The sequence below is a fragment of the Ammospiza nelsoni genome, chromosome 8 (assembly GCF_027579445.1).
Source record: "Ammospiza nelsoni isolate bAmmNel1 chromosome 8, bAmmNel1.pri, whole genome shotgun sequence".
Lineage (NCBI taxonomy): Eukaryota > Metazoa > Chordata > Aves > Passeriformes > Passerellidae > Ammospiza > Ammospiza nelsoni.
The window spans coordinates 13,526,525-13,550,925 of record NC_080640.1 but is presented as its reverse complement, the minus strand read 5'-3'; the positions used below and the strand labels follow the sequence as shown (position 1 = coordinate 13,550,925).

General features: G+C 44.2%; 1 protein-coding gene across 2 annotated transcripts in view; it reads left to right on the top strand.

Moving 5' to 3' along the window:
- The window catches only part of FBXW4 (F-box and WD repeat domain containing 4), a 59,580-nt gene that overhangs the window by 8,396 nt on the left and 26,783 nt on the right, over positions 1-24,401 (top strand). For both annotated transcript variants that reach the window (XM_059476832.1, XM_059476831.1), the window contains exons 2-5: positions 2,875-2,970; positions 5,688-5,873; positions 7,043-7,175; positions 9,679-9,773. In XM_059476832.1, the coding sequence (XP_059332815.1) occupies positions 2,875-2,970; positions 5,688-5,873; positions 7,043-7,175; positions 9,679-9,773 (510 nt within the window). The remainder of the gene's footprint in view (positions 1-2,874; positions 2,971-5,687; positions 5,874-7,042; positions 7,176-9,678; positions 9,774-24,401) is intronic.

Below are 24,401 nucleotides of genomic sequence, written 5' to 3'. Positions count from 1 at the left end.
GTAGAAAGTGTGTTGATCATGATTGAAACAAAATAGGCTCTTGTAGGGGAGAAAAGGAATTTTTTATCAAATTGTTAAGTTTATATGGTGATGACATTTTTAACTTTCTAAGATTTGAGAATTGTTCTCAGGCATTGCAGTGATACTCATCACATTTTTTGATGCATTCGGGGAATTGCTCTGGGGGGATGCTGTTGAGAAAGCAAATCAAGTGATCAAATTGTATCTCAGCAGTTGATTCCATAGCTGGGCTTGATTTAACTTCTGGTGTGAGGGATTGAATGTCTCTGACCAACACTGCCCTTCAGCATTTGCTGCCCCATAATTCACAAAGGGGAGGGATATATCAGTCCAATTTATACATAATCTTTTCTCCGTGTCATCTGTCCCTTTTCTTGCATCTATTTTGAATAAATAAAATGTCTGGGATATAAAAGCAAGATACTTTTAAGACATGTTTAAATTAGCTGGATCCAGAGTTGCTTTATGGTGGAGGAAGGCTGGATGAATATATATCTATTAAGAATAAAACAAAAAAAGCAAAACACCACCATGACCACCCCCTCCCAAATCCCATCAGACCTCCCCCATATAGTCTCCCCACCCAACCCTCATCCCCTCCAGACAGGAACTGTTGATATGTGGGAAAGAATGAGGTGTCTGTTTCAAAAGTAACTGCAATAGTGAACTGGGGCTCTGGGCTGAGCCAACACGTGACTCTTCAGAACTTCCATATTCAGCAGTAGGAGGGTCAAGGCCTGCTAGAAAAGAGACCAGCAGGTCCGTTTGGAGGAGGAAGCAGCCAAGATGGAAGCTGCTTTTTTGACCTTGGAGTCACCTTTTTCAGAGCCTTGGAAATTACATCTAGTCTTAGTAGGGTTTATGCATTTAGCTCAGAATGTCTGGTTGGGCCAGCATGTGTTGGGAGGAGGATGTGGCACGGGTGTGTTTTCCATCACTGTGCATGCTGGTGACTTGAAATCTGTATGTGGGGAGAACTTAACTGAGGGTTGAGTGTAGGGAGGAGAAGTGTTTTGGAGTAAGGAATGGAATTGCATGTAGGCGGAGAGCCTGGACTCTGTCTGGGAGAGTAATAAGCAATGATGAGAGTGGGTCTGACCTGACTTTTTGGTACTGTGCATTCCTCATCTCAGACACTATCTGGCCTCATGAGCTCTTGCAAGTGCTCCCTTGAAATGAGGAATTCCTCTTCTTGCAGCCTAGTCTAACTCTATTTTGGTTTTGTTTGTTTGTTTTTAAATGGCTATGAAAAATAAAGAGCCTGTAGCTTTCTAAATTCAGTTTTAATTGGTGTGGCTCTACTGATCATAAACGTAAAGTTGCAAAGCTTTCTAGAGGATGAAAAGCTTTTCTGTGTGTGGTTTCTGTTTTTGTTTAAAATGGGTCACATGCCCAGGAATGCAGTCAAATTATAATGGTGACTAAGTGCCGGAAAGCATAGAAAAGAGGAGGGAAGGGTGAGCAGAAAAAAAGGAGCCTGAGGCTATGGAAGGAAGGCTGGGAAAATAAGAATCTGGCCAGACCCCAGGGCCAGGTTAGAGATTCCTACACCCATTAACGCAGGAGATGTTTATTTACTGGGAGCTAATCTTTGTTTTAAAAATGACAGAGTACCCAAAAATGCTACTTTTGGGAAGGGGATTGGAGGGGCTGTAGGGATGGGAGGAAGAAACTGATTCTGATGAGGCACCAGTTCCCATCTCTCAAGGATCTTCCCTTCTCCCTATGAATCTCACTGTGCTGGCTGTTGAGAAACACATGAATGCGGGATAAACTCTTGTAGCCTAGTAAGTGTAACCCCTAGTTACAAAGGATAATTTCTAGAGTTTCTTCTTGTTTGTAGTGTTCTGATTTTTTCTATCTAAGCAGCTCCAGTAAGGGTTTTGAATAATTCAATTTATGATATGAGAAAGATGGGAGCTAAAGTTGCCATTCCCCATGTCTTTAATCATCTCTGGATCATGAAAACAAAACAGGTGTTGAACAGCTGCTTGAGCTGGGTATATTCATGTAGACTCTAAGGAGACCTTGGTCCCAGGTCTCTGTGGTACCTACTTTTTGTCACATCTTGAAGAGTATTGATCTTGGTTTGTCTCAGCTCATTCCAATAACTTTGATTTGTAGCCCAGCAAGAGTTTCTCTTTTAGTAGCTTTGTCTGACTGTAAAGAGAGAATTTTCCAGTGATATGCTGGAATTCTCTATCCTTTGGTGAGCTGCTGCAAAGGATAGTTTTTCTTAGGGTGTGTGTACATTGGATTGTTGATACACATGAATGTATTTTGTCTTTTGCTTAGACACGTCTTTATTTCTGATTATTGTATCTGGTTATGGGATTGTCAGAGAGGTGAGACTCTGGAACAGTTTCTTTACTAGTCCTTCTGGATAGACACTCTTTGGCTTCTTGTTTCAGTGTTCTTCTGACCAGTGTTTCCTCCATCTGTTCTTGTGTGATGTTGTCCTTGTCTTAAATGGCTCTTGTCAATCTCTATTAAAAGGGTGATATTCTATATCTCTGGTTCTTCTGGAGATTTCTTTGTGTCATCTCGTTTGGATTACATTTTGTCTGAACCTGTGCTGCATTCAGTATACTTGGTCAAGTCTTGATCATATTTCAGGTTTGTGATCATCAGAGGTGGCTTTCTTTGCTGGTAATGCCTCACTGTTGTCAGTGTTCCTTTCTTGTCAGCTCTCACAAATGTCCTCACTGTAGTGTGGCACTGCACCATCAGTGTATGTCAGTTCACCATTGTGGAACCAGGGTGAGAGCTTACCTGTGGCCATCTTGAATGCATTTATTATCCAGAAGGCATTAGTCCTGGTTGCTAATCTTGTCTCTCCTCCTCTGTCTGCAGAGCTCCTGGCATTCCAGTGAAGGAAAGGGTGAAGGTATCTCAGAACTGGAGGCACGGACGCTGCCGGAGGGAGACAGTCCTGAAATGGAAATGCAAGCAAGTGGCTCCTTCCTCTTCTCTTTGTTATGTTACAGCTGCTGTGGGGCTTTGGGTTTGTGCCTGTGCCCTGAAATGTTTCCTGCTCTTTGTGCTCCATGGGGTCTTACAAGTGATTGTTGCTGGCTTATTTTGGGTGTTCCTGGCTAGCTGGGTGTGGGGTAACCTGAGTTGCTGTCTTGCCCTAGGGATTCATGCTTGAGTGTCCAGAGTTTTTCTTAGCAATTTGAATTTGTCTTTGTTCTGATCTGTACAGTTTTAGTCACATTTAGCAACCTTTACTACAAAATGTTGCATTCATGTCTACTGTATACCATGAGCAATCTTTTGTCCTGCTCTCACAATGAGCCCACCTTGATCCCAGATGTGGACTTAGGTCCACATCTGAGCTTCACTTCTCTCAAAATGCTTTTGTTTGTCTCCTGTGGTTTATCCTAGATCCTGATTTGGATGTACAAATCTAAAATGCTAATTGCCATTCATCTGCCTTTTGCTCCTTCATTCTCATGCTTCTCTCCTTCACTTTAAAAAAATGTATATTTGACATTAATGATAGAAGCTTGTTGTTAAATTCTTGTTTGCAAAGGTGTACTTGGCTTTAAAAGCAAAGCATAAGATAGGTCTCTTGTCTGAGCTGCACATCGAAGTTTTCAGCCTTCACATCATCACACTGAAGGAAAAATGAGAAAGACTGTGGTTTGTTAGCTGCTGAAGAACAGGGACCTTCTACTGAGCTTTCATGCCTTTTTGTGCTGTGTAGATTGAAGTGGTGGATAATGTGTCACTTCTTGCCTAGAGTCCTGGGAACAGCTGTAATGAGCAGAGTGGGTTTTGGTGCAGGTTGTATACCTGCCTTTGAAGTGCTTGCAACCATCTGTGAAGACAGGCTCTGTGGATATTAGAGATCATTACTAAACCAGCTTCCCAAGTGAAAAGGCAAGGACTGATTTAATGAGGCCACCATCCAAATGACATCTCCTAATTTTCATTTATTCTACTTCAGATTTTTTACTTCTCCTTATGAAAAAGCTGTAGAAAAAGGTAAAAAGCTAAACTTCTGCAAAAGGAGAACTGCAGAAACTGGCTGTAGTCTAGGTAAGCTGGATATTCACTTGCTTTTAGAGGACTGCGTAGGAGTGGAGGAAGGAAGGGGAAATCAAAGCCTGCCTGAACCCAGAGCTCCTGCTCTAAAGATGCCTTTTACTTTTTCCATGTATATGATCAAGTCCCAGATGAATATTATAAACTCAACTGCTTTGTCCATGTGATTAAAGGCCTGTTACTGGAGATGAATACAGGCAAGCTGGAACCTTCTGTCTAATGAGCAATCTTGTCCTCTTGCTTGTATCTAGTTGTTCATTGTGATGCTACAAGGTACGGCTGTGTGTAATGACTCTGATGACACAGAAAACTATGACCTCTGAGGATAAATGATCTAAAAAAAAGAGGGAGACAGGTTTTTATGAGAAGTCCCTCTGCTCTCAAAGCCATTTGTTCCTGAATAGTTTGAGAACTGAAAGGCTGCTCTGTAGAAGGGCTCTGGATTTGCTCAGTGTTTCTGTGGCATTGGTGCACCTGGCAATGACTGCAGAGCAGAGACAATTTCACATGTCCATGCCCCATAGGACATGAGTACCATGTCTTTGTATCTGCCTCACTATATCCAGAAATTTTATTTGCTGATTCTCTGTTGGCTACAAAAAAGCAAAATCTAGAGAAAAGCTCTCACTGCCTGTGTATTGTAGCCTATTTTCTTCTATATTTTGGTTTTGTTTCAAGAATAAATAAACTTCTTGAGATGTCAGACTTGATTCAGATATTGCATGAGTGTCTTGTCTTCTTCCTCATCTCCCAGAAAGTAAAGCATATTTTCCATATGTAACATCAATCTTCAGAATACTTTGTAATAGTTTTTTTGGCTCCACTGCTCATGGCTTGGACCTTGTCCATTCCATACAAACCTGCCACTGTCCCACATAAAGCAGTGGGCACAAAGGGCGTATGGGCTTTTCTAAAAGATGGGCAAGAGAAACCAAGAGCTTGCTCTATAGCTTATGGCTCAGCAGGGGAAGAAGTGTGAATGTAGAACAATACATCCTCTGTATCATGAGCCTAAAGTTCTTGGGTAGCCTCAGAGTGCAGGAGGCAGGTGACTTTCTGTCTGTAGGAAGATCTGTGGTATTCTGGTGACATGCGCCCCTGCTTAGAGGTGTGAGGAACAGTGGCAGCTTTGTGTTCTCTGCTGGGCACCAGCAAATAGTGTTCAGGATCAAGAGTGGCTGTTTGCACCAACAGTCTTACATCTTAGAAATGCTCAGCATAGCTCACCAGCACCTGTCTAGTTGCTTAAAAAGTACAGAGCTCATGTGCAGGTTCGGGGGCCCTTAAGTATTTCCTATCTATGTTCACTAGACTTTTGGCCATCTTCTCTTTTGTAGATTCCATACTTCCTTTTCCTCAGCTCTGGGTTAGAAAAATGCCAGCAATGTACTCTGCTTTTTATGTTGCTGGAGAAGCTTCACTTGTAGCTGTGCTGCTATATTAAGCCCTGCTTTTGCATGTCACCTGCTACTCCAACTTGACTTTTCTTGAGCAGACGTTTGTTTTTGTTGATATGTTTGCATATGGAATTTTGTTTTCTTTTTCTGTGTGAGGTTGTTTTGTTTTGTTTTCTTCTCCCTGCTCCTGCATGCTCCCAACCCGCTATCTGTTTGCAGTTTGATGCCCTGGATGGAGCTGGATGGCGAATATCTTTACCTGTCTCAAGCGGAGAACATCCAGGCCTACCAGCTCTGTGCAGAGGGGACAGGTTTGCAGCGTCACCCTCAAGCCATCTTCTCTGGCCACCAGGAGGACGTGTGTCGCTTTGTTCTTGTCAACTCCCACATTGTCAGTGGAGGGGGGTAAGTTGGGTGATGAAGGAGCCCGAGAGTTTTGTTGCTGAAGTTGGAAAGATTCTGTGTAACTCCAGCCCAGAGCAGAGGAGCCAGTTTTGCTACACAGCATCCTTATGCTTGGCTGTGGTCAGCTGCTGTTGCTTCCTTTCTTATAATTTTGGTTCTGGCTTGAAAAAGCTTCTCCTGCAGCAGTGAAGAAGCTGAGTCTCATACTGTTGACCTTAAAAGGTGTCCTTTGCTCTGCAAACTTGTGTGGATGTCCAGAGGATTGTTGAATCGGGAATGACTGATCAGGCAAACCTGACTGCTGTGCATATTTCATTTCTTTCCCTGTTAGAGCCAGGGTAGCTGGACTGTTCTAATAATCAGTACTGCTGGTTAGCTGGGACTGCAGTAGTGCAGGAAGTTTTCTAGAGACAAGTGTGTGTTTATTAGACCCACTGATATAATTGTGGAGAGGGGAGAAACTGCCAGGCCTTCCAGCACACACACACTTCTCCAGTTCATTTTGCATATGACTGGACTTTTACACTTACAGCAAGTGATAGGACTTTCATTAATGGCTAAAACTTTAAAAATATACACAACAGTTAAGCACAGAATTGGGAGAGACTAGCATGGCCGTCTGTCCTGGGTGCTGTGGGCCTTTCCACTGTGAACTATAGACCAAAATTCAGGTGAAAATGAAGGCTTGCATTTAAAATTCCAGTAACTGTGTTGGTTGGAAAAGGTCTAAATGTCTGGGTTGTTAATTCAAAGCACAGCACCCTGCATGGCTGCTCTGAAATGAATGAAAAGCTGAGGCTTGGACATGGGTGAGAATGTCCTCTCATTTATTCCCTTACTCCAGCCACTCAGCATACAGACAGGATTCTGGCAAGCTCCAAGCAGTAGGAGGAGGAATGGCTGCTTTGCTAGAGTTTCTGCAGCTTAACACTAAGTGAAGGGTGGAAAGATAGCCAGGAAAATTTTCATGTGCATCAGATCAGGCTTTAACTGGCCAGATGTGGAATTGCAAGAGAACAGGTGATGTGTGAAGAGTGGAGGGTTAATAATGCTGCATGAATTTCAGTCCATCAGAGACCAGTTCTGGACTCTTTGTAGCACTCCAAAGCATTAGTGGAAGGTGCATGTCCAAGAGGTACAAACTCCCTGCCTGTGGGTTTGCTTTTCAGGGATGGAAGTATTGTCCTTCACAAGCTCCATGGCTCCTACAGTGTCAAGTTCTCTGCACATGAGCAGGAGGTGAACTGTGTGGACTTCCAAGGCGGCCTCATTGTCAGCGGCTCCCGGGACCGAACGGCGAAGGTGAGCAGGGAGAGTTTCAGCAGGTGCTGCTGTAGAGGTCACTTCAGAGGTCTTGTGCCATGAATATTTAAGTGTCAGCAGAACTGTTGTGAGCCCTGTACTCCTTGCAGGAGGAATGCTGACTGTCTTGACTCATGTCTCTGAAAAGATGCTTGCTCTGCCAGGCTTGTTAGAAAGAGATTTGGCAGTAATTTACAGCATTAGCTGCTGGCTTAAACTTGGAATTGCAGAAGGTAGTAGCTGATGTTTTGCTGCTTTCCCTGTACATCCATCTACACTGTAGTGGAGATGCTTGCCACTTAATGTGAAATTTGCTGTATGGATTTCAAACCCATCCTTGTTTAACATTGCAATGTAGTTTAACATACTCTCTGTTATATATTCAATCTCTGTAAAGGGTAGGATGGTCTATTTCCAAATCTATGGTTATTTACTAATTTTTTGGTTTAGTTATCTGTGTGGGAGTTTTCTTGGTTTTTTTTTTTTTTTTTTTTTTTCTCCAATGGTTCTTGGAGAAAAAAAATGGAATGAAGAATGGAATGGAATGGAAAAAGACAGGAATGAAGTCAGACTATGAGAATTCTTTGCTCCCATTTTTCTCTTCCAGCTGGCATCACTGGGTCCTGTCACGTAATTTTTGGCTATTTCTTTTTGGGGCAGGACCTTGTTGATTTTTGTCCATCTGGATCTGGTTGGCAATGCTTTGTTCTTGTGTGGACCTGGAGAGTTGTTCATCTGAGCTGTAATCAGCTCTGTTTGATCACTTTAGGAAGCTCTACACACGTTTCACCCTTATCCTGCTAGCATGATGCAGTACCTGTAGTATCTTCACAACCACTTGTTTCATTGTTGGAAGTGGTTGCTGTGTGTTGAATATGTTGGTTTTTGCTCTGGGTAGGCTGATAGACACTCTTGGTCCCTGGTTTATATCATAGAGCATTCATGAAATAAGAGGAAAACCAGCTAATTGCTGTTTTATAAGAGGGGAAGCTGAAGCAAGGAAAGGCTTAAATGTCTCTTTCAAGGTTTTGTAGGAAGTGTGTGAAGCAGCATGGCCCCATTTATTTTTGTTGGTCCCTCTGTACAGATGTACTCCTGAGTAAAATCACTTCCAAATAAAGGAAGCAATGTTCCAATGCAAGAGGCAATTTTGGGATTGCTGTTTGCCTCCTGGGAGCAAGACCTTGATGCTGCTTTGTCTCACACTTCAGCAGTGCTGCTCCTCTCTGGTCTGTGGATCCTCTTTTCTGGGAGAGTGCCTTCTTGCTGCTTCTCTGACAGCTGGAGGACAGACATCCTCGACCTTGAGAACAAATTCCTGAAGCCCAGAGGGGAATTTCAAGCTGTTTTTCTTAGAGCTAGTGTGAGATCTTGCCCACACAGTGCTCCCTGCAGCATATACTCTGGGGATGTTCTCCTCTTATTTTTTATCATCCTTTTGTAGGCTGTCTTGTTTGCGTGAATGAGAGTCTTGGAGGGTGGAAGGGAATCCCTACCAACCTTTTAAAGGGGCTCTAAGTGTCTAAGCTATTGAGGGCTCTGCTGAGTGTTGATTAGGACTAAGCCCTGAAGAGCTGTTAATGTACATTCCTGTGTGATAGGCAGCAGATAGTGTGCTCTGAGCAATATTTTTAACCTGTAGGAGATAGGGGTGCCTTAAAGGAGTTAAGCTTTTCTGCTGCTTTTGCTGACACTAGGTGCTAAATTCCCCACTGACAAGAATAGCCTGCAATCCTGGGCATTATCAACAAACAAACAAATAGGGCACTCTGTGCTTTGAAGTCCTGAAGCAAAACACTGGGGGTTGGTTACAGACAACTGGGGGGCTTGAGTCCTGTGGGCCAAGAATGATGGCAAGGTGGAGAAAATGAGGGCCACTAGCAGAGGCCCCAGCAAGAATTTTGGGGCCTTTATTAGGACCCAGAAACAAAGGGGTGAACTGGTGGAAGGAGATGTGTGTGTTTGCACTGTTGGGGGAGGGAAGGAATTCTCTCATACTGTCAGTGAGCAAGGGCAGCCAGTTTGAAAGCAGCTTGGGGTACACTTGAAAAATTTAGTCTAAAGGAGGGGGTCTTATAAAAGAAGATTATTTTACAGACTGGTGAATGATTAACTTTATAGTTAATAGTAGCATCCCTGAAAAATTTCCATTAATAAGTCTTCCCACACTGTTCAAGAGAACAGATTTAAACAAATCCTAGTTGTCATTTATTTAACTACAGAAGATGAGGAGTTTGTGTTGAGTGCTGCCCTTTGAGAGCAAGTGGTGATGGGGGTGCTCTCTGTTACCAATGGGTAGAAGGTCATACTTATAAGCTGACTTCAAGTGCTTGATTCTGCCAGCAATTGAAGGCTCTGCTTCCCAAAATAAGTAATTGAGGGAGAGGGTCTGTGGGAGGATAAGCATGACAGTTTGGGCAGCTCTTCCAGCACAACATTGGCAGGATGCATCCTACCTTCTGCAGTTTTGGGTGATGTGGCATAACATGCATCTCTCTTTTAGGTTTGGTCCCTGACTGCGGGCAGAGTTGGTCAATGTCTACATACAGTGCACACAGAGGATCGAGTGTGGTCCATTGCTATCAGCCCATTATTAAGGTAATTTCAATTTTCATCAGAGAGAAGTGAAGGAGTTGCATAGGCTGTGTGTCCACAAATCTTTGTGAGGCACCAATGTGACGGTTCAGGAACTTGATTTGTGTGGAGGCTGATCAGGTGCTTGTGCCTGCAGCAGGAGCTCAGGGGAGAGCATGTGGTCCTTATTTCCTATACCAGCAGAATAATCCCCTTGTAAAGAGGCCATGAAGGTGGCCCTGGGTTCCTCTTAGTGCCACAGGTGGGATCTGTTCATTATTTCTTGAGGAAGGAACGCTGACTTGCTAATTAGAAACAGTGAGCTGGATCCTCTTGAGATTTTCTGTGCTGAAAAGATGCCAACTTGTATTCTCATTCTCTGGCAGAAGAGATACTGAGCAAAAAGTTCCCTGCTTGAGAGCTGCGTGCAGTGGTTAGAACTCAGGTTTTTTTGAACATGTTGAACTGGCAAAGATGAAGTAGAGTTCAGGGATGTGGTTTTCCAGCCTATGTTGCCTGTAGCTCTGTGCTTCTAGTGCACAGAATGCTACAAGTACAGCTTCAGTGTGGGAGGCAAGGGCAATACATACACCAGTGTCTTCCAAGGTGTTCTTTGAAGTGCTCCTGTTATTGAGGAAGTGAAAATCTGAGAAACTCTCACTGTTAAAATCTTGCACCAACCAGCAGTGATCTGTCTCTTTGGTTCCCTGTTAAACTGGCCTGCATGCAGGAGAGGTTCTTCCTCAGCATACCTCAGAGAAGAGGGGAAGAAGAGCTGCTATTGCTGCTCATGTGATGTCCACAACTGCTGAATTTTAGGCTTGTGCAAAACCAAAATACTGTCCACAACTGCTGTCCTTGTTAGATTTCCAAGCTTGTTTTGCAGGCAGCAGAAACTCAGTGGAACAGAACTAATGGCTTTATCAGAGAAATGGCACTCCAGGTTTGCTGTGATTTTGCTGTTGCCTTGTTCCTTTGCTCTGAGTGTTTGAGACAATTAGTGTTTTTGAAGAGGTGCCACATGCATTAATGCTGCTGCAGGATGTGAGAGAGAAGCCCTTTGCTGTCTTCTGTGCTGCAAGGTTCCCTTTTCTGGCTGACAGGCTCAGGCTCAGGCACTGTGGCTGGTTAGAGGCCAGTGGCATTCTGCTTCCTACTCCTAAGTGATGACCTACTGCCGTGGCCTCTTGTCAGGACGGTGTTCCTCTCCCCGGTGTGCGTGCTTGTGCACACTCTCTGTCACAATATTTACCCTCAGTCTCCCCACCCCCCCTTTCCTCCCTGCAGGGTGATAAATTTGAGGTGGTGGAACAGCTAACCCATGAACAAGTGGGCTTAAATTGTGCACTCTCATTTTTTATGAGACCGTGGACTGTACCAGCCTCTCCCACTAGCCCAGCCTACTGCACCCTCCCCTTACCCCTCCATATTTTAGGGAGGGGGGTGTGGAGAATTAGAGCCAATTAGCCACGTCATTAATTCTTCAATTTGACGGCTGATATAGCAGGGCCTGAAACACGCTGCTGACCTCGTATAATGGGAACCCTGCTCCTTAACATATTGACGATGGGAGAAGTTAATTAAAATTCCACAGAGAGAAGGTGTCGGCTAACCTATAAACCTGTCGATTCTCAGAACAAATCGCAGCCATCCTAGAAGAGAGAGAGGATCAGAGCAGGAGGGCATGTGGTGGGGGTTGGCCAGGGCAAGGGGCAGGGGAGATGAATTTTTCACTAATAGGTTTTATTACTTGCTGTCTAATGAGCATGAGTATCAAAAAGATAATATCTGGTTTCTAGGAAAGTCTGCTTTGGGGAGCTCTGTGGTTTCTGTTTTATTTGCAAGAGCCCATATTTCACCCATATGCACTCCTTATGCACTTATGTCTAAAGCTTTTCCTCCCTTGCAGTCCCCATCCTTGTAGCCAGAGCTTGGATACATTTGTTCCCCAGTGAGGCTGAACATGGCCTATAACCTCCACTTCTTCCTGAACATTTAACATGACCTTCTGATTTTCCCTTCTCAATTGTGCTGATGTAAACTGAGATCTCCTCCATAAGGACAGGTAGTTCTACTGCTGTGTAACTGCTGGAGAATCAGGCTCCAACCACCTAAGTATTTTGGCCCATTGCTGCTAAGAAATGGCAGCTGTCTCTACTATGGACACACAGAGCTCAAAGCAGTTCTGTGCAGTGGGGTGGGAGCAAGGAAGGCTCCTCCATCTCTAGCCATTCAGAATTCCTTTGCAGAAGCTGTAGTTTCCTGACCTGGAAGTTTGCCAGGACTTAGACTCTCTAGAGTAGTCAGGGTGGTATTCTTACTGAACTTCAGTTGTTAATGGTCTGAAACTTTTCATCTTTTCAGTGATATCTTCCTCTGTGTGAAGCTTCTTACAAAGTATCCCATATGCTTCTGACCCACCACTGGGTTTTTGCTGTGCCTGCTGTAGTCCTGCACTGCTGGGCTGCTACTCTAGAGAACAGTGCCTGTACACTCAGGCTAAATGTTAGAGACTTGTTCTCTCAGAGCACAGCTCCTCTGGTTTCAGGCATTTTCCCATAGGTATTCTGTTTTGATTTGTCCATAGTTTCCTTGTGTCACTACAGAGATCATCCTGTAGATGTGCAGAGCTGGAGGAGGAGGCTTCCTTGTTCTTAGTGTAGTGGTGCTATTCTGGATGTTTCTAGATCTGCAAACAGAATGATTCCTGTAAGAGAGATTGAGTAGGGGCAAAGATATTAAAAGGGTACCAAGAATATTGGATCATCTCTTCATACTGTGCTGGGGAAAACTGTGCTTAGTCCTTTACATAACTTTTTCAGCCATGGAAGTGTCTTGACATCTATGTGTGTTGTTGGAGCTTCATTGCTTTGGGGATCCCTAACAGTGCTCTGCAGGGTAATGGGGATGGGAGGGCATTGTGTTCATTCTGGGTTTTCAGCAAGTCTGCAAAGTTATGCTGGTTGGTGTGCTTTGAATAACAGGTCACACACTGCATGTCTCATAAGTGACTAGAGGAGACTCTGAGAGAGTTCTTAAAGAAGGATACTTAAAATGAGGGTACCTCAGCTTCTTTCAGCCACTCGTTTAATTGATCTCTGAAGCTGTCCTTTTTCATGGCTTAGTAAAATGCTGTACTTACTCTGCTGTGTACCCTAAACTACATCTCTTAGCTGCTCATAATCCTCTTCCCCCACGAGTTCATTTGCCTTTTGAACTCTGCATCACGCAGATGTTAAACTTTCATTTACTGGTGCTTACTGCAGTGACTTATGTGTGCTCAGGGACCAGGGCAAGCTTAAGTGCAGTGGACCAATTCAAATGTGCAAAGTGAGGCAGACTCAGGAGTTTCTGGTAGAGCAGTGGAATCTTCATGCTTTGTGGTTCCCTGAGGTGGCAGTAGCCAGGGAAGAGATGGGAGCAGTGTACAGTGTAAACTGGAGGGGAAAGAAAAAGGTGCACCTTCATGTTAGGTTCATTATTAATCTTGGATCCAGATTTGTTGTGTTGAATTTAAAAAAGTACTCAGATCTAAGCTGACTTCTCCTGCCAGGCCTGGCCACTGGCATTTGCTATTTTCATTTTTAAATATTTAAATATTTATCATGAGATGCTGTACTCAAAGCATGTCAGATTTTAAAGGAAGCAAAGAGAAGACAGAGGCACAATGTGCGACTGTAGATGAGCAGCATGATGCCAGGTTTCAGCTGTAGGTAGAGAGCTAGAAAACCCTTGGTACACTTTGGGGCAATCATGAAGTGTCCTACTATGACAGAAACATGCTTTGGGTGTGTAAGCCCAAGAGACAGTCTCTTCTTTTCTGATTCTGTCATAAGTCTGCTGCAAGAGATGACCTCTCCTTGTGGATATTGCCTTGATGAAGTGCAGGTTAACTGCAGAGAGAAGGAACGTTTGTACTGAAGACTAGCTGTCTGCATTGGATGTTTAATTTAAAGGAAAATATGTACTTACATGAACAGCTAAATTAAAAAAGCCAGACTGGCTCTTCTGTTTATGCAGTGTTGTAGTTGAGACCCAGCTCCTGTATTTGAACATGCTGATTTTAACCTAATTGCCTCTCCCATGGATTATTATGAGGAAGTAATATCTGAGGAGATCTCTGCTTCTATGGACAACTTCAGGCAAATTGAAAAACATGCCCCAAACTCATTGGGGAAAGGAAGGAAGAGAAAGGTTACTTTACTGAATGGGCCTCTCTTCCATTGGGAGCGATCAAAATGATTAATTCTCAGGGCTTCTTTTTAATGGTTATCTAGAAACTTCTTGTGAAAGTGTAACAATCTGATCTTGCAGGTTGCCTTAGAGCAAAACAACCCACTTGAATCAGAGCAGCTTTGCAGTGGTTTTAACTGTGCAACTGAAGTCCTAATGGGTAGGTAGAAGTTAAAATGTTGGATAATGTTCCCCTGCTCTCATTTCTTACTCCGATTTTATCAGCAGGTTTCTCCTACTGCATATCAAGATGAGCTGTTGGCCGTTGTGTGCTCTCCTTTGACCTTGCTTTGTGCAGTTAACCTCTCTGAGTCTGCTAGTACTTGGGAGAGGTAACTGAGTTTTGTTGGGGTTTGTGCATTGCCAGCAAAACAGCCGGCAGCAATAGCTCTGCTGTCCTTGGGGATCTTCCTAGAGCCTGGTCGGTTTGAATAATTGAGAGGGGACTCTGACCTGCAGCTGTTTCTTAAGCAGGGCAGGAAGAACCTGCTCAGCTGTGAGATCCCAGAGTGGACGTGCAGAGTTAGTGGTGGCATTAACTGCCATCTTTTACTGACCTCAGAGGGCGATCTGGATGTGGGTTTCTAGGTATATGCAATAGTCATAACTGACTTGGTGCTCTTTCACCCTAAAGCTGAGGAGCAGGAAATGAGTATCAGTTTCTCCCCTCTGGAGCTAAAATGACACCTGTGTCTTATCCATTTGCCCTGACTGTTCCCTTGATGTTAGGAGGAAGAAGACTTTGTTTTACCTTCTTTATTGTGTGGTAATAACTCTATTTGGTCTTCTTCTGGGTGAACACATAAACATGCATGTCTGTTTTCCCTCTCCTCTAGAAACAAACAAATATGCAAACATTTCTATGAAGTGAGAAACTGCAGCTTACCTTTCTTCACTTCAGTTTCTTTCTTTTGCCCTCTAAAGCTCACGTGATTGATGGCTTCCTCCCTTTTTGTCACTTTTGGCCAATAAGCTAATGTATATATTTTCTGTGACTGTGTGAATTGACTCACTAGTGGTTGCAAGCAGGTGAGCAGGTTTTGGGAGGCAGTAGCTGACTGAGTTGGAACGCAGACATCTGTTTCTAATTGTGTTGAGCTGTGTTGCATATTGAATTTTTTTTTCCTCCCCCTGTAGTTTTTTATCATTTTTCCCCTTGCTTGAGGGGAAAGTCTGTCTCAGAAAGCTTGGAGGAAGCATCTTTCTTGTGCTGCATGGTTTGCACAGGAGAATCCATGACTGTTTAATCAATGTGACCGAAGAAACTTAGTTGAGGGGGCTGGCAACCTTATGGTTTGAGGTTTCCATTTCCAGTTTGTGATTGTTTTCTCTTTGCTTTTTAAGTTCGCAGGGGGAGAAGGTAACTTCACCAGACCTTGGCTGCTGTTTACCTTTGCTCGGTTGTGCAGTGTGCCTTTGTTTTTCCACCTTTGATCAGTGTCCTGCCAACAGATAATTTAGCAATTGCATCCTAGGGTGGAAGTGTGGAGTTAATGTTAAAATTAGGGTTTTTTTCCTTTCCTTACTTCTGTGGCTGATGGAGCAGAGAAGAAGAGAGGGGAGGTGAAGTGGGCCATAAATTCTAGACCTGGTGATTCTGTTCCTTGTAGAGAAATGAAAGCCTCTGATGTCTCTTCAGCACTTTCATTAACATTTAAATTAAGGGTTTGTTTTTCAGGTGGCTTCAGTCGAAGCCCTTTCATAGTCTGACACATGGAGGCTGTTCTCTCTCTCCTTTTCTCTCTCTCTTTCTCCAGCTTGCATATCAGTGTACAATAGTAATCACTGTTTTATTTTTTTTTCTGATCTCTCAGGAGGGCAGCGACCTGACAAGCTGTACCAGAGGTTCAAAGAGAAACAGAAATGGAGTGCAAAGGTAGATGAGCAGGAGGATGCCAGGTTTCACTCCTACAATTAGAGTGGTGTCTGTTCCCTCCCCGCCTTTCAAATGACTGCTTTTGGGGGCGGGAAAGGACACAGAGGGATGGACCTTTCTTGTACGGTGAGAGCCCCAGGTGCAGATGCCTCTAAGCAGGCTCAGCTTCCACCGTTACTCCTCCCAGATGAGGCTGAACCTGTCACTCAGAGGATGCAAGCTCATGCCCTGAGGTGGGAAGTGAAGCTGTAGTGTCCTAAGATAGCAGCCTGGCCCCTTCTAAAGGAGTGTTGATTCACTCCGAGGACAGCAGGAGACTGGCCCTCAGCCTGCCATTGGCATTTGAAAGGAGGGTGATAGTGGAGGATATTGCCCTCAAGTAAAGGCAATATCTGTCTTTTGTGCTGCAGGCCTTAAGTAATGTCTGCTCTGAGCACTGCAGCTTACAGTGTCTGAGATGTCAGTTTGGATCTTGGCTTGCAATGACCTAAACCAGACCATGCCTTGCCATGGCTAAGCAGTTTTTGGTATAAGAGAAATTGGTTCAACATCCAGAAAAAAAAAAAGCTGTTTTCCAACTGCTTCAACAGTTGTGTAAAAGCCAAGGAACAAAGGTATAGTTTTAGGAATGTCAATGACTTGCAGTGGAGAAGCAATGTAGTAGGATTTGTGTAAAGATATGAGTCTTTGTCCCAGAGCTCTTTTGAAATCTTCCACTTCTCTTCTCTTACCCAGCTGGTCACCACTGGTAGGCTCTTACCTTCTGCAGGCTGTCTGACAGGAATGGGGGGCTCCAGTAGCATTGCACTGGTATCTTTTAGCTAAAAGACAGAGGAAAATGAGCCAACACGTGAGCAGTGTTTAGCATAAAGAAACTTGCAGCTTGGTTGCTGTGACTGTTCCACTTTCTATGGCTTCACTATACTACCACCCCAAATTTGTTTTCCTTTCACTAAGACCTTCATCCAGGTGGGCTTTAAAGAATGCCAACAGGATGAGAGCAGCAAGCTGGCATGGGATCAGGAAGGGTATTCCCTGAATGACATAGTTATGGTGCATAAAGATGAGGGTCAAAAATTTCTGATTCTTGAAGATTGATCATAAGTGTGCCAGTGGTGGCTATGGCTTGTACCATGTGGCTCTTCTGAAGGACCTAATTCAAAGTCATGCACTTGCAAAAGCATCCTATGTATGCTGAATAATGTTCCTGTTACGGAGTTTGGATTTTTTCCTTTCCTTTTTGTGTGAACTGTCAGACTGTAGTCTGTCATTTCTTGTGTCACTTGTCAGGTTGAAGTATTATGTCTGACTGTTCTGAGTGTATGGTGATGACTCAGTGAGTGATGCAGAACAACCTTTCAGAGGCAGTTGATCTTGTCCATTTTCCAAGTGCTCTGGAGCTGTCTGGTGGGATGTGCTTCTCTGATCCTATCTGACCCATGCTCTTATTGTTTTGTCTCCATCTCTTTGTACTGGTAGTGCACATGGCTCCTACCTCCTTTCTGTGAGATATTTCTGTGTAGTCCTAAAAACCGCCACCATCAGCATCATCTTGGTATCTTCATCCTGTATCATGCAAGGGGAGAATCAGAATGTCTGCTCTACACTACTGGCATCTATCCACTCATGGCAGGTTCTTCAGCTTTTGGAGACTCAGAAGTTCAGATCTACTGAGTTTTTCTTTAGGACTCTCTGTTGGATGGTGCTGACCACGTTTGGTGAAACCCCCAGCCCATGCAAACCAAAGATATCAGCAATAGGAAAGAGGATGCTTAGTATTTGTCTCACAGTGTCCTCAATCGTGGCTTCTGAGCCACCTCCAGTGTTGCTCACTCTGTAATTTTTCAGTGAGAAGTGCTTTTAATTTAAGCTCTCCTGAGGCTGCATGCCAGCACAAAGCTCTGCTTGGCTGCCCTAGTGGTACTTGGGGCAAGTGTGCTGCAGCACTAGCTGGAGTAACTCCTACTAATTTGCTGTGAAAGCTCCACTGTATTTATGGGTGGAGAGGACAGGGAGATGCTTGCTCTCCCATCTTCCCCTGTGTTGTCTCAAAAGTCCTTGGCGCATCTTTGATTAGGTGTAGGTCAGAAGAATTTCCACATCGTGACCTTAATAACTGGGGTTGATTGGCAGGCAGTCTGTGGAGAGGGAGCAGCCTGTCCCTTTCATCTCCCTTGGTGCTGTGCTGGGACAATGGGCCAGCATATTTTCCTTGTTGTTCCTCATTTGAAAAGGGTCTGGTATCTCTACTAGGTACCTGTGACATGGGGGTCTTGATTGGGGTCTCATAAAGGGCCCTGTCACTGTGTCCAAAGGCCAGGAATACAAAGGCGGTCAGTGGGTGGGGGTCTCAGCTGACCACTGAAGAAGGGAGGGGAGGGTCCTGGAAGCAGTGGAGGGAGAAGCAACCCCTGATGGGAGACTTTAAAGGGGGGAGGGGGGGAGGAGCCGGCCCATTTTTGTCCTGAACTCATCAAGCACATCTGCAGAATTGTCCCAGCCTCTGCCTCCCAGTTTCAAAAGAAAATGATCGTTTGATAAACCGTCCTGATTCACCACTTTCTCACAAGGGAGGGAGACCCACCTTTGACCTCTATGATTTCACATTGGGCCCAGCTCCCCCCCATCCAATTGCTGGAGAAACTTTGAAATGCATCCCTTGTGCTCCCTTTCCTTCTCCCTCTTTCCCTTTACTCTCTCTTCCCCTTGCTATTTTTTTTCTCTTTAGTCCCCCTCCTCCTCTTCCCACCACCCCCACCTTCCCCACTCTCCCGCTTTGTAAAAAAGCAGGCGTACTGCTTTGGAGTTTAGGCAAGTAATTAGTAAAATCTTTTCTGCAGCACAATAAAACCACAGCCCTTGGCCTGCATATTCCCACAATTTACATACTCGCAGGCATTCGAGAAAACAAGTGGTATTCCCAGTGCATCGTTGCCTATGAAAATCATTTGGAAGGCAGGGAGGGGAGGGTGCTGAGACCCACTCGTTCCTGCGAGCTATAGGAATGTGCATGAATATATTAAAATGTTTTCACACAATGCTTGTATTTTCCAATGGGAGGAGGCATCTTCTGGATGAAAGGCGGCTGGCCCAGACACAGGCCTCTTCCAAACGCTCTTTCCCACTCAGGGTTTGTTTGCATGGACCAGATAGAGAGGGGGCCTGGAAGGGGAGGAAGGGGCAAGGCTGCTGTCCATGAAGAGTAAATCTTTGTGTGCCTCTTACCCGCTCCCCATTTGTGGTACCAGAAAGTCAAATTATGAGGGAGTTGTGTCTGCAGAGGGAGACAGGAAGGGAGATCATCAGGACTTTCTGCAAAAGCTTTTGGAAGCTTGCAAACATAGAGAGGAAATAGCTTGTAATGGACCATACAGTGCTGTGACCAATGGGATTCAGAGGCTGCAGCAGGAAATAACTGAGAGGGAGTTGACCATCTTGAGCAGTATTAGCAAAGTGCCTATTAATAACAGAAAACGCTCCTGCAGTACTTTTCCATGTTTATCTTACTGTCAAGAACAGGCTACTCAATGCTCAGTCTGGGCAGTGTGTCCAGCTGTTCTTCTACTTTTTCCAAGAGAGTGGTTGTTCCAGGCAGTGCCACCAGTGCAACCCAGCAGTTTCCACCCCTTTTCAATCACGGCCCACTTAGTTGCTTTTCCTCCAAAGAGGTTCTTCGGTCACTTTCTATTTACAGGATGTTGACAACAGGTGGGTGGTGAAACTTGTGTCTAGAGAGTGTAGATCTATGATTTCCTTTCTAACAAACAAGAACTGATGGAGAAAATTGAAATGAAGGGAGGCAGAGGCTGAACACAAGTAATTAATAGCTTGGCTTAGGAGCGGGGTTTGTATGTAGGGAAGACTGTGGGTTCAGATCCACGAATACTGTTTTATTTGAGAATACTGGAGCAGGCTTCAAAGAGGCTTTGCTTGGAGGTAGGATGGTGTCTGCATTTTTTAATATTCTTGTTCAGTAATAGTCTTTTGGTGACTTAGAAAGCCCTTTGAAATTTCTTTGGGAAGTGGTGTGGCACCAGAAAGGATATCTGGATGTCTTTTCCCTATGTGGTGCCTGCTGTTCTGGGTGGATAACCAGATGGGTTCTGCCCTGAGGATTTACATGTCTGTTCAGCCACAGCCATGGCAGCACAAATTTATGGGTGCCATGAAGAGTTATTCCAAGGCCCATGCTACCCATCTGAAGTCTCTGCTCTTCTAAAGGAATTTTCAGAACACAGAGTTCCAGAACAAGGCATAAGCCATTCAGAGAGGAGTGGGAATGCTTTTTTGAGAATTCCTCCTCAGCTGAGCCAACTCTTCATGTCCTTTCTGACCAGACTCTCACTGTGACAAATGTGACAAAATGTATTCCCCAAGACCTACAAGGAGCTAAACAATTAAGCATCTAAAAACCTTTTCCAAAAGAGTATTCTGCATGGCAGATGTTCCTAAATGGATCTGCAGAAGTAGCAAAGCTCTGTAATGCTGTTGCTCCTGGCTGGCCTCCACTGGTCATGCTGGTGTTGGTCCTGGTGCAAAGGTCTCTAACCTTTTGTTGGAAACAACCAACAACCTAACTTGCAAGCGGGCTTACTTCTTATTTTTAATTATTGTCTTCCCAATTCCCTGCTCCTCCCCTTCATCTTTCTGCATTTTTAAAGAGGCAGTGGAGGGAAAAAAGCTTTGGTTTTTGTTTAGGAAGGGGGTTAGCAAGGGCGACATGGCCCCTGCAACCTCTCATAGGGGTGTCTTGTCAGGGCGCGGCATGGAGGGCACAAACAGATCATAACCTTTAAATGAAAATGTGATGGAGGGGAGAGATGAAAGCAGTGAAACAAATTAGATACATCTAGAAGGGGTGCTCAACTGGAGAAAATTAGCATTTCTTCCTAATTGGAGTGCAGGGCATTCCATCACAGGGTTTCATTACAAGGAGGGAAACACTGGGCCTCTTTGGAGGATTCCCCCCTGCCCTTGGTTTTTCTAGAAGTAAAAAAAAAAAAATATTTGGGAGAGAACTGCAAAAGTACCGAATTTATCAGAGTAAAGATTTCAGACTGCTGCAGGAGGAAGAATTATAGTAAAGCATCAGTTCTTTATTTATTAAGACAAGAAAGTAATGATTGTGTACACATGAAGGCAGTTGCTAGTCCTAGTTTTCCTGAAGGAAACTAAAAAGTATACAGGAGGCTGCAGGTGATGATAACTTTCTGATTCAAGTTTTGATTGCTGAATCAAATTTCTAGACTATCCAAAATGGACTAGTTTGTTTGAAGCAAAGAGATATGTTTTTGATTATGATCAATGGAGTCAATTCAAGCCTGTTTTATACTGCATATCAAGCCCATGCTGCACAAAACACTTGTTTAATGTGTGTTTGCCTGATTCTACTATAACTAGAGCTATTGTATCCATCAGAAATTTGCACATATGCCTGGGAAGACAATGGCCAACTTCCAGCATAGAATGTCTGGTGGCTGCTTTGGGGCTTGTGCACAGCTTTGTGATCCAAATAGCTTGTGCCAGCTTGAGGAACAGGCAGACATGGATGTGCTTTATATGCACATCTGTATGTGTGAATGGGGACAAGGAGTAACTCAAAGAGAATTCAAGGGACAAGGTTTTGATGGTTAGAAGTAGAGGGGGACAGTTTCTTTTTTCCAAGCATGGACTGGATTATTTATCAGTCAGTGCTCTCAGGAAAGGCTAGGGGGAAGAGGAGAAGGGGGAGAAAGAAGAAGAGAAAAGCATACTTTCTTCAGGTGTGTGGTATGCAACGTATATTGCTCTTCCAATCTACAGTTACAAACTTTTCTGTTCCAGCTCAAGGAGAGAGAATACATGAGTATATCAATATGGATTTTAGGAAACTGCTGAAGGAAGGGTTCTGTCTACAGAGAAGGTGTTTCCTGGCAGAGGGGGAGATGTTTGCAGCAGCACTGCCTTCATGCTGGGCAGGCTCTGTCATCCCTGTGCTTGGGATGAGGTTGCAGATGATATGAATTTACAGAAGTTATAAATGTAAATCTCTGACTTATCACTTACTGCTGAATTTTGGCATTTTGACACTGAACGTAGTGTTGCCCCCAGGAGTATCTTCAGGCTTAGAGAAAATAGTGATAAAAATGAAAGCATGGCTCAGAGATGGGCTTCTCCTATATTAGGTCTGGCACATATCAGCAGGATGATGTCTGCCATTGCAACATTCTCCTTGCCACTTCAGTCTTCACAGAAGATTCTTGGCAGACTGTTTAAAATAAGGCAAGAGGGGAACAGGACCAGAGAGGCTGAAATTTGGAGAGGAGCAAATGAGTAACACAAGATAGTCATCCTTGAAGGGAAACCAGTTCCTCTGAAGAAGGGGAATTTCTCCTCTATGTGTGTATCTGGCTTGAATGCTAATACACTTTCAAATGGAGCATGCCAGAGTGCCTCTTGCCTGTAGCTAATCTTCAGTTTCCTTGGCTTGCTGGCATCCTGAATATCTGCTGTGAGTTGAATCGGATGCTGGAAACGTGGACGGAATTGTGTGGCTCTGGCTCTCTGCTTGGCTCCATTGCCTCTGGTTTCTTTTCAGAGCAGTGTGAGACTGTTACAGACTGGAAGGCAGAGTGGAAAATCTGTTCTTTCTGTGCAGTGTTGCCTGTATTGTGTTCTGTGGTTCATTATCTAGGATTTGTCAGGTGTTCTCTACCTTCCCTCCCAACTGCATGGAACACAACCATTGCAACCACTTTCTTGCTCTGAGGAGGTCTTGTGGGCTCATGATGCTCCATTCACCATCCCCACATGTGGGATGTACTCTTACTGCTTTGTAGGCATCCTCACACTTAGCAGGTGCAGGGCTAATTTGTGACCAGGTATTAAAGCCAGCTTTTAATGGCATTGCCCTGTCTAATTAGTAAATTCTTGTTCTTTCCCCTCTGAGATTGAAGTACATATTCCTTTAAGTCTAACCGTCCATCAAAGAGGACTTGAATGAGGCCCTGCTATGGTTGGTAGACACAGGCAGCTAATGACAAGAGAGAGCCCATTTCCTTTGTGAAGAGAGGCCTATACCAAGGTGATTTATAGTGCCAAAGATTTATTACTGTGGGGGCTGAAGAGTCTTGCAAGCTGGAACCCAACAGCTTAGGTTTTTTTCAGGGGAAAAAGAAATCTGTGTGCCTCTTCCCCACCCCTGAAAGAAGTGAACTCATCAGTAGCAGCAATTGCAGACTGAGCTGGGCCAAGCAGCAATTGCTACTATTACTGTGCTTGGTCTCTTCCTTCTGGTGCAGCTGTGTTGAGCTTTACACCTGTGCTTTGTTCAGTGACCTGCTTTGGCTGTTCAGGCTGATTTAATGAGACAGGGATGGAGCAGGACTGTCTGATTGAAGAGTTTCTCTCTTGCATCTGATTTTCTGTCTTGGCCTAGAGCATGTTTTCGTTTTCTGTACACTTCCCCTGGATTTTCTCCTCTTTGACAGTGGAGAAGCAAGGGAGCCTGCTCCAGATATTAGAAAAGCAGTAATGTTTCTCTAACATCTGTTTTCTGATGGTCTCAGAGCAGAGGGTTGTGGAGGTGAATGATGCCAGCAGTTTTGAAAGCGATTTTGTAAATTAATGGATAGCAGGTACATAATGAAGATCTAGATGGGGATACACTCTTTAAAATCCTTAATACAGAAACTGTGGATGCAACGTGAATGACCACAGAAGGCTGCCAAGCTTACATGTTCTTCCTGAGCAGCATCGGCCAGTACCACTGGAGATGAAAAAGGTGAACTCGATGGGCCATGGCTTGACAAAAGTGAGTGTTTCTCTTCTTCTTCTGGCCATGGTGGGTCAGTCCAGCATACTTCTATCCCAGCATTTGGTGTTCAGCAGTAGTCAGTAGTAAATGTCTATGGAGAAGGTAAGAAACAAGAGCAAAAGTTCTTTTCCTGCCTATTCCTTCCCAGCTTCCAACGAGGAGAGGTTAGGGTTTCCCTGGCTAGTTTTCATCTGGACCAATGTTTCTTTCATATTTGCAGAAGATAACTCTGTGAGCAGCTCATCTCTTTTTTCTGAACCTGTTAATGTTCTGGGCTTCACAGGCGCCTTTCAAATTCAGTGTTGTGTCCTGAAGAAGAAACATGTTGTTCCATTTTTAAACCTTTTGCCTGATTGTCTTATGTGGTAATACAGTGAATGATTTCTCTCTCTGCATACCCTTCACTCTGTTTAAAGTTTTAATATTTTTCCCAAGCTACCCCTACTCTAATATCAATGGCCTTGTGTGAAGCAGTAGCAAGCCACAACTTGCTGGCCAGTTGTTGTTTGGAGTGGAGTCCAGGCATCCCTGAGCTGTGGTAAGCTCATCACTTCCTCCCAGGGCAGCCTGTGATTGGAGCCCACAGAGATGCAGCCCAACATGAATTGATGGCCATGTAATTGGTTCTTGTGTATTCACATGATAAAAGATGAGTGTCAGTTTAGACTGGGACACTTGTAACTGGCTGCAGAATCAAATACTGGTGTTTGAGTAATGTGCTCATTTCAGTGTGATTGAGCTTGGTTTT